The following is a 12873-nucleotide window of genomic DNA, read 5'->3' on the forward strand; positions in this document are numbered from 1 at the left end:
CCTGGAATCTGCTCAGTGGGCAGAAAGGGACTCACTGGGGAAGAAACAGCATATACAAAGGCCCTGAGCCAAGAAGGCTAGCACACACTGTGGAAAAGACAGCGTACCCATGTGGCTGGAGCCAAGGCGCAAAGATGGAGGCCTCCTTCTGGAAAACCCACTGTGCCCCCAACTCAAACTGCCCCAAGCTGAATGCATGAACCTCCCTGGAGTCCATTCCTCCTCTCAGAGTCTCTGTATCAATAATGCCACCATCAGTTACCCAAACCAGGGACCTGAATATCATTTTCTCTTCCTTTCCCTTCACTACCTGCCAATTGCCAAGTCCTCCTGATTGTTCCTAAGAATCATTCCACTAGGGGAGGTTATGGATGAGTAGAGACAGGGGAGTATAGGGAACTCTCTGTACTTTTCTCTGAAATTCTAAAACTGCTCTAAAAAAATCTAGTTTATTAATTTAAAAAAATAACCTTTCCACGCTCCATCTCTACTACCACCACCTCCCTCTAGACCACTGTCATCCCCCCTCAGGATAGATGCCCACCTCCCAGTGGCAATCCGGACCCCTCTGGCCATTCTCTGTGCCATACCAGGGGAGACTTCTAAATGCAAATCTACTCTTTCACTTCTCTGCTTAAAACCTTGACATGGCTCCCCAGTGCCCTCCAGAAGAAGTCCAAGTTCTGTAGCCCTGGAAAACTCCAGGCTCTATTTCTACCTCTGGCCTCACCTCTCACCACTCCCATGTTAAGTGTTTGATGAATGAATGAATGAATGAATGGGCAATCCAATGAACTTCATAGGACCATCTACACTCTTACTACTCAAAGTGCAGCCCATGAACTCTTAGGACAAAGCCAACATGCAAGAAAGAGGAACCCTTGAGGAGTGAGAAGGAAGGAGACCCCTCTTAGAAGCCTTCCCTACTCTGGGCACTGCCACCTGGCTAAGCCAGAAGGACATGCCCTCAGGGCTGGCCTTCAGAGCTGGTGCGATGTCCCACCACCCTCTGGATGCCTACCTTCTCACTGGGCAGATAGAGGCAGCTGCCAAGCTCAGGTTCCCAGCTCTGAGCTCCCTGTCAACACTCTGCCAAGACCTTCTCCTCTTCGGGGCTCAGACACCACTGCTTCAAGGTACATGGTGGAGGCCTGGACTTGCAGTCTCTGTCCACTACCGCACAGCCCTAAAGACCCTTCCACACCTCCAACTCTCTTCTCTTCTGGAAGGCACGAGAGTTGAGAGCAGGGGTTTCACCATCCTCTTCCTGTCCCTGTGGAAACTGATGTCTTCATCAGAAAGAGAGTCCCAGGCCCCATGGGCCTCTCCTGTCCCACCTCTGGGCTGTCTGCTCGGGAACCAGCTCACTTGTGGGCTCTGCCAGCCCTCCTCTTCCCACCTGGCACTGTCTTCTCCTCCTGATCTGTGCGTGTACACTATCTCATTTCCCTGTTATCTTTACTCCTCACGTCCATTTCCTGCCCATCCCTTGGAGCCCAGCTAAATGCTCCCTGGGATGCCTGGCTAGAGGGCTCTCTGCTCTCCTGCCAATGCCCAGCCTGCCCTATTCTCATGGCCCTGGGCAGGCCCTGCTTGGGCTCCTCAGGATTATGACCCTGGCTTTTTCACCCCCACTCCTACCCCCCAGAGTTCCTAAGCAAATAGCTAAGGGGCCCTAGCCACAGGCCAGGACATGTGTTGGGCCCTGGAGGCAAATAGTGGCATGATACATCCCCTTCCCTGAAGGTGCTAGGTCTATGGGGGAGAACCAGGCAAAGGGCCCAAACCAATCTCCCACCCACCCACCACCGTCCCAGGGGCTATGGAAGCACAAAGGCAGCTGGAAAGGCTGGGGTGGCTCTTGGAGGAGGTAATGGGAAAGGGGATGGAAAGGATTCCAGGCTGAAGCCAGGGACAGCATGGAACATTCAAGGAGGCGCTGGTGGTTCCATGGAACAGAAGCATGGATATGTTAAGGAATCTGCTTTACCATGAAAGCAGTGTTTGCCTGTTGCTGTAGCGATAGGGAAGGTGGAGCTAGAGATGGTGGAAACAGAAAACAATGAGAGAGATGGGGAGGGAGAAGGAGACAGAAACCATTACTTGAGTGTCCACTAAACACCAGGCATAGTGACCACTGCTTTGCATACACTCTCTCACTTCCAGCAACCTTATGTGGTCAGGATCATTGGCCCATTTTGTAAATAAGGAAACTGGGACTCAGAGAGGTTAAGTAACTTGTGCAAGATCAAAAAGCAAGTAAGGAGGGGAGGTGAATTGAAACTACCAGTTGGCCTGGCTCCAAAGTGCTGCTCTTTCTACTACCCCGTGAGCTCCTTTCCCGCCCCTCTCACTGCCTTTCCTCATCCCTCCCTGCCTCCCCTCCTTCAAAAGACCTTACCAGGCAGCCACTCAGAGCCAGGCACCAGGCTAGGCATGCACAAAACCGGATGCAGGGTCCGGGCTCTTACCCAGCATTGTTGGAGATTGAGGGGCAGGTGTCTGACTTGCCTGCCTGGTGGGTCGGGGGGTGGGGTGGGTGCAGAATTCCATACACCTGGTGACCTTCCCAAACTGTCTCCCTCCAGGGACCACTTCATGGGCAGGGAGAACCAGAAGCAAATGGCTTCTCTGTGATGTTCCAGGATTTGGAATCCAGCAGACCAGGGGAATCTCACTTCCCTAACCATGTGGCTGAAGCAGCATGGCCCCTCCCTTGTGGGACTGCCACCGCACAGGAGGGAGGGCCTACTGCCTAGCAGGCTCAGCCCTGGGGTGCCCTGCCTCTCCCCACTTAACTAACCTCACAGCAGGCACCAGGGACCAGCCCCAAATCTGAGGCTTAACTCCAACCAAGAGCCCAGAGATCAGGGAGCACTTCCAGAGCCGGGGGAGGTAGAGGGAAGCTTATTGCTGGTGAAGAACTGGGGTCTGGAGAGAGACAAACCTAGGTTCAAATCCTGGCTCTGCCACCTTCCAGCTCAGTGTCCTTAAACAGGCTGTTTAACCTCTTCAGAGTTCCATTTTCTTATCTGTGAAATGGACTGACATTACTGCATTCTTGGGAGATATCCACATAAAGGGGCATGACACCTAGTACGTGCTCCGTAACATTTGAAATTCCCATAATCACACTTATTATTCTCATTATCATCACTGATATCATCAGTCCCCTCCACCACATCCCACCCTGGGAGAGGGTACAAGACACATTCTGACAGAAGTCTGAGATGGGGACATTATTATCTGCATATTTCAGGGGAGGAAACTGAGGCCAATGCCAAAGGCCCTGGGGGTTAGAGCAGTAGCTGAGCATGTGCCCAGCTTCCCCTAGGCCACACGGGTCCAGCTCACTGCGTGGACTGTGTCAAGTGACTCCGCTCTCTAGGCTGCTCTCTCCTGGAGGGGGTCTGCCCAGCACTGAATCTTGGCCAGCCTAGAGGGGTCAGATCTCAGGACCTAAAGGGATCACCAGGTTTCCTCATGGTATATCAATAGCAGGAAACTCAGAAAGCACTCCCTTTCCAGAGGTACCCCTGCCTGTTGTCTGCTCCAGTTCCTAAAATATTCCTCCTTTGGGGCTGCATGCTGGGGGAGGCTCTTTCACTCAAGGACACTAAAGTGGATATCTGGCCACTGGACTCAGCCATAACCCTGTGGCCAAAGGTCACCCTCCAAGGCTCCAGACACACTGTTACCTCCACCTCTGCCTCCCTGAAGCAGACAAACTCTCTCTCTGCTAAGGGGTGATGGTAAGGTGGGTTTGTCTGAGTTTACAGTCAGCTCCAAACTCATCTCCTATCATCCTCCTGTCGTGGGACTTTCTCTCATTCCCCTGACACAACCTATGTTCCTCTCCTGCTTAAAACCCTTCCAAACCTCTGCGATAGTCCCAGCAACTTAACCCTGTGTGTTCCACCCCTATCAACTGGCCTCTCCACCATATCATTTTCTTCCCTCTTCCTTCCAGCCAGTCTGAACTATCTGTAGCTCCCAAACATATTCCACCTTCAGGAGCCTCTAGCCCTGTGTTCACTGTACTTCCTGCCTAGAACACCCTCCCCTCCCTTGTCTACCTGGTGAACTCCTACTAACTCTTCAAAACTTAGCTCAACTATACTTGTATCACCTCTTGATTTCTGACAAAGGCAATACTGCCCTACAATGAGAAAAGATGGCCTTTTTAATAAATTGGATATCTACCCAGAGGCAATGAGTCTTGACCACTATATATCTGTATGTAAGAATCTATTTCAAGTGGATTTTAAAACTAAATATGAAACATAAAACTATAAAACCTCTAGAAGATAACACAGGAGAATATATCCACAATCTTGTAATAAGCAAAGAAACAGGATTAAAGAAGCACTCCCCATAAAGAGAAAGACTTGCGACAAGTTGGACTGCATTAAAATGAAAAATTGTCTACGGAAGATACCCTGAAAAAAGTACAAAGGCAGCCACAGAGTGGGAAGAGATAGTGGCAATGTCTATACCCGACAATAAACACGTTTCCAGAATATTTTTTAAGCTCCCACAAACCAATAAGAAGAGAAACAATCCCATAGAAAACTGGGGAAAAGGCTTACAGGCACTTCACAAAAAAGTTACCCAAATGGCCAATCAACAGATGAAAAGGTGCTGAACCTCATTAGTCATCAAGGAAATGCAAATCAAAAGCACAATTAGATCACAATGTCTAACACAAATAATGTTGGTGAGGCTGTGGAGTAACAGGTGTTCTCACACACTGCTTGACGAGGGTGTGCTGGCATCACACTTTGGAAAATTATGTGATGGTATCTACAAAAGCTAATTATATACAACTTTATGACTCAGTAACCACAGGCCTTAGGTACGTACTCAACAGAAGAGTATAGATAGCACATCAAAGGACAGGTTGGAAAACATGCATAGCAATATCGTCCATTATCACCTCCACCTGGCAACGACTCAAATGTCCATCAAGAGTAGATGGGATAAACTGAGGTATACTCACAATGAAATACTGTGCAGCAAAGAGAACAGACGAAATAAAACTTCATACTGTAACACTGACAAGTCTCACCATCAAAATGCGGATCCACAGAAGTCAGCATGAAAAAACTTATACTCAATGATTCCATTACCAATTCAAAAACAGGCAAAGCCTCACAATGAGAGAAGTCCCCACAGAGGTTTCCTTTGAGGTGGTATCGTGGCGGGTATTCCCCAGCATACGAGGATGGTCTATTTCTTGACCTGGGAAGTTTGTTCACTTTATGCTTCTGATCTTTCCATAAGTGTGGTTACGGAATTTAAATTTAGAAACAAAAGCCCTCATCGCAGAGCCTCCTCTGCTCCATGGGCTGAGTGGCTCCTTCCTCCATGAGACCCTCTCCTTTGTACGCATCTCTGACAGCACATGCCAACTCATCCTCCTGAGAAAAGCTGCATACACCACCCACTTTCTGAATGCCTACTGTGTCAGACCCCCTGCCAAGCACCTCCCTTCACCCACATCCTCTCATTTGATAAGGGCCACCACCTGGGAGGCAAGGTGCTGGTGGCACTCTGCTGCCTCCATGACTCCATGTCAATGCACGCAAAGCACGTCATGTACGTGTATCATCTCATGTAATCCAATGAGACTGGGCCCTTGCCTGAGGAAATGGAGGCACCAAGAGGTTCACTGTCTTGCCCAAGGGCACGCAGCTGTAAAGTGGGAGAGCCTGCCCTCAAGTGCAGAGCCCGTGCATGCACCTACACACATCTATTATATGGCCTCCCCTGGGATAAGCAGGAATATGTGGCTGGATACATACATGCAATTTCTATGGTCAGGCAGGAATTACGTCTACACCACAAAGGGGTGGATGGACCAGGATAGAGATCTGTTCCTTTGATGGAGAAGCATCCAGATTCAGGTTAACCTCCTGCAGGAGGCTCTGCTGAGGCTCCCAGGCTGGATTGGAGGCTTCCCCAGGGATCCCCTTCTCTGAATCTCCCCATCATAGCTGTGTTGTTACCATCCATCTCATGCCAGTTCCTGGCACCAGATTAAAGATTGGGCCTTTTATGTCTGTACCTCCAGTACCTGCCTAGTACATTTTACATAGTAGGTATTTAACTCATGTGGAAGGAAGGAGAGGAGGAAGGGAGGCAGAAAGGGCAAGTACAGAGCACTCTTTGGATCAGCCAGAAACTCCACTAGTCGAGGTCTGAGCAGTGAGGGTTTCAGTGTCCTGGATGTACTCTGGTTACAACCCTTGACATGAGGAGTTGCAAGACCACGCCGCCTGCCATTCTCTGGTCTACCCCTGGCTGTCTCTAGCCCTTTTCCAAGGTTGTGGCCAGCCATCTGGCTCCCAGAAGCTCTGCCCAGCTCTTTCTCTGCCTCTCCCCATGTCTCCCACCCTCTGCCACCCAACCCAAGTGCCTGAGTTCTGCTATTAGCCTGAGACTAAACCTACCAAGAGGTAACTGAGGACATCAGGGAGAGCCCTGGCTACATGGGGAAAAACATGCCCAGTTCCAAATGACTTACTACACCCCCCACCTTTCTAAGTTGGGAGCTGCTGACAGTTCTCCGGCAGCAGCCTGAGCCACAGTGCCAGGTGCAAACAGGCTGGCCCATGCCTGGCAGGGAGAGGGGACAAGCCCGGGGCCATCTGGAGCAGAGAGCACACCTGGCAGCTATCCACACATCTTGAATGATGACCGAGGCCCATTGTCAGAGGAAGAGGACATCCTGAGACCCTTTCCCCTCTCCTCTGTGCCTGGAAGTGCCAATCTCCCAAGTGGCTTATGGCCCCAGTACCCTTCTCCCAAATCCCATCCCTCCCCCTCCCCATCCCCAATCCTGGTGCAGCTGGTTATGCAGGGATAAAGTGGTGGCTCCCTGGGGCTGAGCCTGGCTCGCCTGCTGTGAGTGGCTCCAGCCTCTCTGGGCTTAGCAAACGGAACCATAAGCAGGCTTGTTTATCCCTGGGAGGAATGATCATTTTCCCTGAGCAATGACATCTTGGAAACGGCCTGGCTCTGCAAACAACAAACCTCCCAGCCTCAGCCTGCGCTCCAGCTTGCACGACAAGCTTTCTGATCAGGAGGGCCTGAGTACCAGGTTAGGGACTGCTTCCTTGCTGAGCCAGACCCTGGTCTTGACTAATAAATCTTGGAACCCAGGAAGAGGACAGAGTCTGCTGAAAACTGAAGAATCAGATGGCTGGAAGGGTCCTGGCAATATCTGGTCTAGTCCCTGATTGCTACAAAGGGGAAACTGAGCCAAAGAATAAAACGTATTTGCTTGAGCCCAGATCCAGTGAACAGGGACTAGAATGTGCCTTGGTGTCCACCCCAATGACCATACAAGGGCTTTCTCTATTGTATGCACTGTTTTTTCAGAGATAGCCCAGGTTCCAGCCAGAAAGCCCTAGGGGTCCTAAAAGGGAGCAAGATGAAAGCTGGGTACCCTGAGTCAACCAGTTGGTGTAATGGACAGAGACCTGGCTGGGGGAACCCAGACATGTGGGTTCTCGTGCCCTCTTTGCTGCATGTAAGTTCAGGCAGGTCCATCCTCTCCAGCTTTAGCCCCAGAAGGCAAACTCTCAACCTTCTCCAGGGCCTTGGGAGACTGAACGGGTAGAAGCTCTAAGCCCGGATTGACCTCCCTAGTTGGTACCATCCCAAGGTTTATCCAGGCTGAGCTCCAAGCCACAGTAGTCTGTGCAAAGGACCATCAGCACTGCATTTTCAAACTACCCGGGGCTGCCCCTTCCCCACTCTGTGGCTACCGCCATGATGTAGACACCACACAGCAGCAAGACCCCGCATGGGCTCTCACTGTGGCCTCAACCAGACTGAAGCCAAGATTCTCCATGCTTCACTCCTGTCAAATCCTACTGGACCCCTTGGCCCTATAGAAGCACCCCTTACAAGAAGAAACTAGGGCCCCTTCAAAGGGACTCCTCATCAGGCCCTCAAGCTGTTAGTGCCCTCTCTGCCAGGCAGACAAGGAGATGGGGAGAAAGAGCTGGCCTGAACGTCAGTGTCTGTCCTCAAGCAAAACCTATCCTAGCCCTCTCCTACCCATGCCCTGGGCCCTCAGGAGCAAGGGATGAACAAGGCCTAGATCCCACACAAAGACTACGTGAAGCAGTTACCATGGGTGCCACCACCAATGGACAGACAGATTCCAATTGGAATATCAAACTCCAGTCTTAGAAATTTGGGTAGAATTAAGACCTAGAGAGAAGAGAAGAGACAGGCTTTCCAGGCAGTGGGAACAGCACGTCTAAAGGCAAGAAAGCTGGGGATGCGGTGGTTTCGTGGATACCAAGCACTACCATCAGAAACCCCATCAGTGATTTTTGATTCAAAGCCCTGGAGACTTCCCAACAGGGGCTCACTTGCCTCTGTGACCTCCTTCAGCAGCCCCTGCTGCTTCAGACTCCAGGCAGCCCTGCTGTGGAACTTGGCTCCCCAAAGGGCCCGCCCTGGGCTAAGCCATGCCACGTGCTAGGGCTGGGGAATAGGGAGGTGCCCCTTGGCTGGGCACAGAGGACTCAAGGGGCCCCAGTGGAAACTTTGAGTGTGGCTGCAGTGCCTGGCTGGGATCCCATGGCATTGGTGGTGCAGACACTGCATGTCCTCCTTCCAGGACATATACCCACTCCATCTTGAAAGGGGAACCAGAAAGCCCCCAGTCAAAAGGCCTGAGGGCAGCAGGATGTGGAACATTTTCAATGAGGGGCCTAGTGGCCCTATACTTAGTACATGTCTCAAGTCAGGAGTGCCAGATGCAGAGCCGAATTACATAGCCCAGCTTGGGGCAATGGAACCCAGGCATCCTGTCCTCACTGTTCCAGGCAGCAGAAGTCCTCCACCCGGGTCCCAGCCAGAGACCTGCTGTGTGAACTTGGACACGACCCCTCCCCTCTCTGGACCCAGGCTCTTTGTCAGCCCTGAGGTCCCACAACATTCTTCCTGGATACCTCAGGACAGGAGTAGAGACATGGAGCCTCTGAGTTGACAAAAGAATTGGCCTCTGTCCACTCAGAGTGGCTAGCTTGTGAATGGGGATGAACCATTACCCCCTTCCTTATGGGGCTCAGCTGGAGTCAAGCAAGCAGGTTCAAGACCTTTCCCAGGGAGCTCAGGAGGCACAGCATCTGTTCCCAGTGGCCATTTCAGTAGAAGTCTTAGGGTCAGAGGCAACCCCTGAGACCAGCCCCTGAGACCACCTCCTTCCCTGACCTGGAACTAGGCAAGAGCGGCCATCCATGGTGCCTGGCATCAGCTGGTACGGTCAGCATCTCTGACCAGATCACCCCAATCCTGCTGGCTGAGCATTCCTCCCCATGCAGAGTCCCCACTTCTAGTCACCAAACATTCCTTTCTCCCAAAAGGAAAAGACATCTGACAAGCCTAAAAGTGGGGAGCAGCACACAGTGGAAGTGTGCCTTTCCCCTGCAGGTCACCCACCCCCTCACTCACACACACACACACACACACACACACACACAGCTATCTGAGAGCAGAACACACACAGTTTGGTTGCAACATGTCTATCAATGGCTGCCCTGGGGAAGAAACAATAGAAACCGGGGCACGGGGTAGCCTGGACAAGAGCCCCCCACCCAGCACACACACACCCTGTCACTGAGGCACCTACCCAGCACACTCCAGCAGAGACCCAGGCGACTCCTGGCTGCCCTTCCTGCCAGCCCGCCCGCCCGGGTCTCCGCCTGGCTGCTCCTGCAGGCGGGCAGGCGGGCGGGCGGCCGTGGTTGTGGCAGCTCCTGGAGGCCGTGGCAAGCGGCTGCCTTCCCCAGACAGAGCTCCTTTGTGTCAGCAGAGCTATTTATGGACTTACCCAAGTTCCCTAGGGGAGCGATACCTGCTGGGAAAAGCAGAACCAAATGACCAGGTTCCACCTCCCACATCTAGGTAGCATTTTCAAAACCCTTGCATCACTTGTCCCTCCTCTTCCTCCTCCTCCTTCAGCACCCTTTCCAAACACACACCCTGTCCAGCGGGCCACCACCACTCTGCAGAGAGGCTGAATTTCTTTCTTCCATCAAATAGAAAACTCTGTGATTTCCCAAGCCACTTTCCTCTGAGAAGGCGTCTGGGATGTCTCGAGGAAGAGTCCTCAGCCAGCCCGTCCTTCAGCCTGCAAGGGCTGGCTGGCTCCGGGGTTACGCGCTCACACACTCCCTCGCGCGGGCCCTGGCGCCCCTGCTGCCTGCCCCGGGGGCCCCGGCTGGCCCCTGAAGTGCTGCTCTGGAGAGAGAGGCGTCCATCGCTCTCAGCGGCATCCCCTGGCCCTGGGACTGCGAGCTGACTGCACCCCACACACATCCTGAGGGCTCCACCGGCTGGGGCAGTGCAAAGCCAACACCACCTCCCTGGCAGGACAGAGCCAATCACCGAGGCTTCCTGTCACACCCCCACCCCCACACTGCTCACATCCCAGTGGGCGGCTTCAATTTAACCCAGGGTCCTGCAGCCAACACACACGGATCTGAGAATGCAACCACCCCGGGGAGGGGGAGCGCCTGCTGCAGTCCCCGCCCAGGAGCGACATCAGCGCAGAAGGACACACAAGGCTCTCTTCAGCACTTTTATGCCGAAATGGGGAGTCAGAGATGGACAGAGAGCTTGGGGCTTCCTCCTCCCAAGATGATGGCTGAGAGGGAGGCATGTTACAACAGCCCAAGAGTCCGGGCTGTAGCAAAGGACACGTTCTTAACAGAGGGACGTTGGGAGGCAGAGTAAAAGCCTTGGAGGCAAGGATCCCCGATTCAAGTTCCAGCTCCAGCACTGGCTGGAGGAGTATCACTGGGCAAGTCTGCACCCACCTCTGAGCCTTGGTTTCCTCATCTGTAAAATGGAGCTGACAACCCTTGATCTGCCCACCTGTGGGATTAATGGAGGACTCAGTGATGCTGTGCCAGGCATTATTCCAAGAGCTTGGCCTTCATTAATTCACTTAGTCCTCACCAGCACCTTGTGAGGCAGGGACTATTGCCCTGTTTATAGACGAAGACTCCAAGGTACAGAATGGTAGCGAAGTTACCCATGGTCACACAGCTGAGAGGCTGTGAAGCCAGGACTGAAGACCAGCTGGCCCAACTCCAGGGTGCCTGCTTCTAACCACCGCACAGCCCCACCACTGCAGGAAGCAGCTTTGCCAGCGCAGAGCTGCTTGAGGCTGCGGCTGCAGCTGCTGTAATTGGTTGTCTGATCAACAAACGCACCCTGGTTGGTACCTGGGGCCCAGGTTAGAAGGGCCCACTCCAGAGCCAGCTCCAACCTGAACAGGCCTACTGCCAATGTGTCAGGCACCCTGGCATGTCTGCACAGAAAAAATGGGGCAGTCGGAGCCCCTGTCCTCCTTTCCTGCCTCACCCCACCTCACTCAGTCCCCCTGGGTTGAAGTGTTCTCCCTCTGCTTCTTCCTCCCCCAATATTGGTCTCAATGTCTGCATGTCTATCTCTGCCTGTCTCTCCCTGCTCCTGTCTCTGACTCTCTATTCCTGCCTCTCTCACACATACTATGCAAGCTGGTTTGAGAAAACATCAGGGTCAACTTGGAACAGCCCTCATCTGAGCCAGTCATTTACAAATTCCAAACAACACTTTGTCTTGTCCCTGGGGGTAGATCCAAGGCAGGCCTTGCAGGGCCCAAGAACCTTCCAGAATGGAAGGCTGTCATCCTGCAGGCTCCGGGGAAACAGGAACCACACTTGTCCTAGGAAACTAAGAAGGTGAGTCTTGACAGAAGGTCATTTCCAGTGGAGCTGACTGGTTCCTGGAATGTAATTTCTGGTGCTTGGGATAACATTTCTTAGGGTGGCAAGCCTGAAAAAAGGGGTTCCTTGAGATGAGAGGAACCCTCAAGTTTCAGCTGGGTCTTTACCTTTCAGTCAACAGATAGTTCCAGAGCACCAACTGTGTGACATGCTCTGTGCTGGGCCCTGGGGATACAGTGGAGAACAGACAGACCTGGGCCCTGAACTTCCAAAGTTCAGTGAGAAAGACAACATCAGCCACACAGACTAATGAGCCTGCAGCTCTACACTGTGTCTGACAGGCAAAGCAGCTCTGCCAGCCCAGGGCACTAGGTCCAGAATGCATTCATCAATGCCTCGGACCACAAGGAAAATGAGGAATGGGCATGGCACTTCAGTGCCCCAAGGCCTGGAGCCTGCCAGACCTGGCTAAGAGAGCATCTAGTGCCTGGAGGAGCCCAGGAAACCACACCCTCTGCCTCTCCATAGCTCCAGTCACAAATCAGCAAAGCAGGAGAGCCCTCCCAGTGTACAACCTGCAGCAAGATGGGGCAGTCAGTCAGGCTTCCTCAGCTGGAAGGCGCCTTGGAGATCTTTCATGCCTATTCCCCATTTATAGCCAGTGAAACTGAGGCTCAGGGAGGGAAAGTGACTTTCCCAAGGAAACAGAGCAACTGAGTGGCAGGGCTGGGACCAGGAAATGCTAACTCCCAGTCCAAGTCTCCTTCCATAGCATCCTAATACTTCTCAGACCTACATAAATGAGGGTGCTGTTCAGTACTGGGGGAATCGGGAATCTACGAACAGCATGACCCAGGTGGCCCCAAAGCCACAGGGATTGGTACCTGGGCACTCAGGGCCTGGGCCCCATTTATTGATCCACATATGTCATTTAACATTTACTTGACACTGTGTGTCAGTACTGTTTAAAGCACTTGCCAATTCTCGATTCAATAAATCTTCATGATTCTACCAGATATGATATCTAATGTCCCCGTTTTACAATTGAGTAAACAGAGGCAGAAGGATTATGAAACCTGCTCAAGGTCACACACTAGTAACACACACAGAGCTACAGACCAAGCCCAGTCCATTGCAC

The 12873-nt window shown here is 52.5% G+C and overlaps 1 protein-coding gene across 9 annotated transcripts in view; it reads right to left on the minus strand.

The window, feature by feature from the left end:
* The window catches only part of RGS3 (regulator of G protein signaling 3), a 115843-nt gene that overhangs the window by 20958 nt on the left and 82012 nt on the right, over positions 1–12873 (minus strand). The window contains exon 1 of one of the 9 annotated variants that reach the window (XM_017648767.3): positions 10005–10353. The exons of 5 other annotated variants lie outside the window; for them this stretch is intronic. In XM_017648767.3, the coding sequence (XP_017504256.3) occupies positions 10005–10058 (54 nt within the window). In that variant the 5' untranslated portion in view covers positions 10059–10353. 3 more of the 9 variants (XM_017648769.3, XM_017648768.3, XM_036990549.2) reach the window with 3 other exon arrangements.

Source organism: Manis javanica, chromosome 2 (genome assembly GCF_040802235.1).
Source record: "Manis javanica isolate MJ-LG chromosome 2, MJ_LKY, whole genome shotgun sequence".
Classification (NCBI taxonomy): Eukaryota; Metazoa; Chordata; class Mammalia; order Pholidota; family Manidae; genus Manis; species Manis javanica.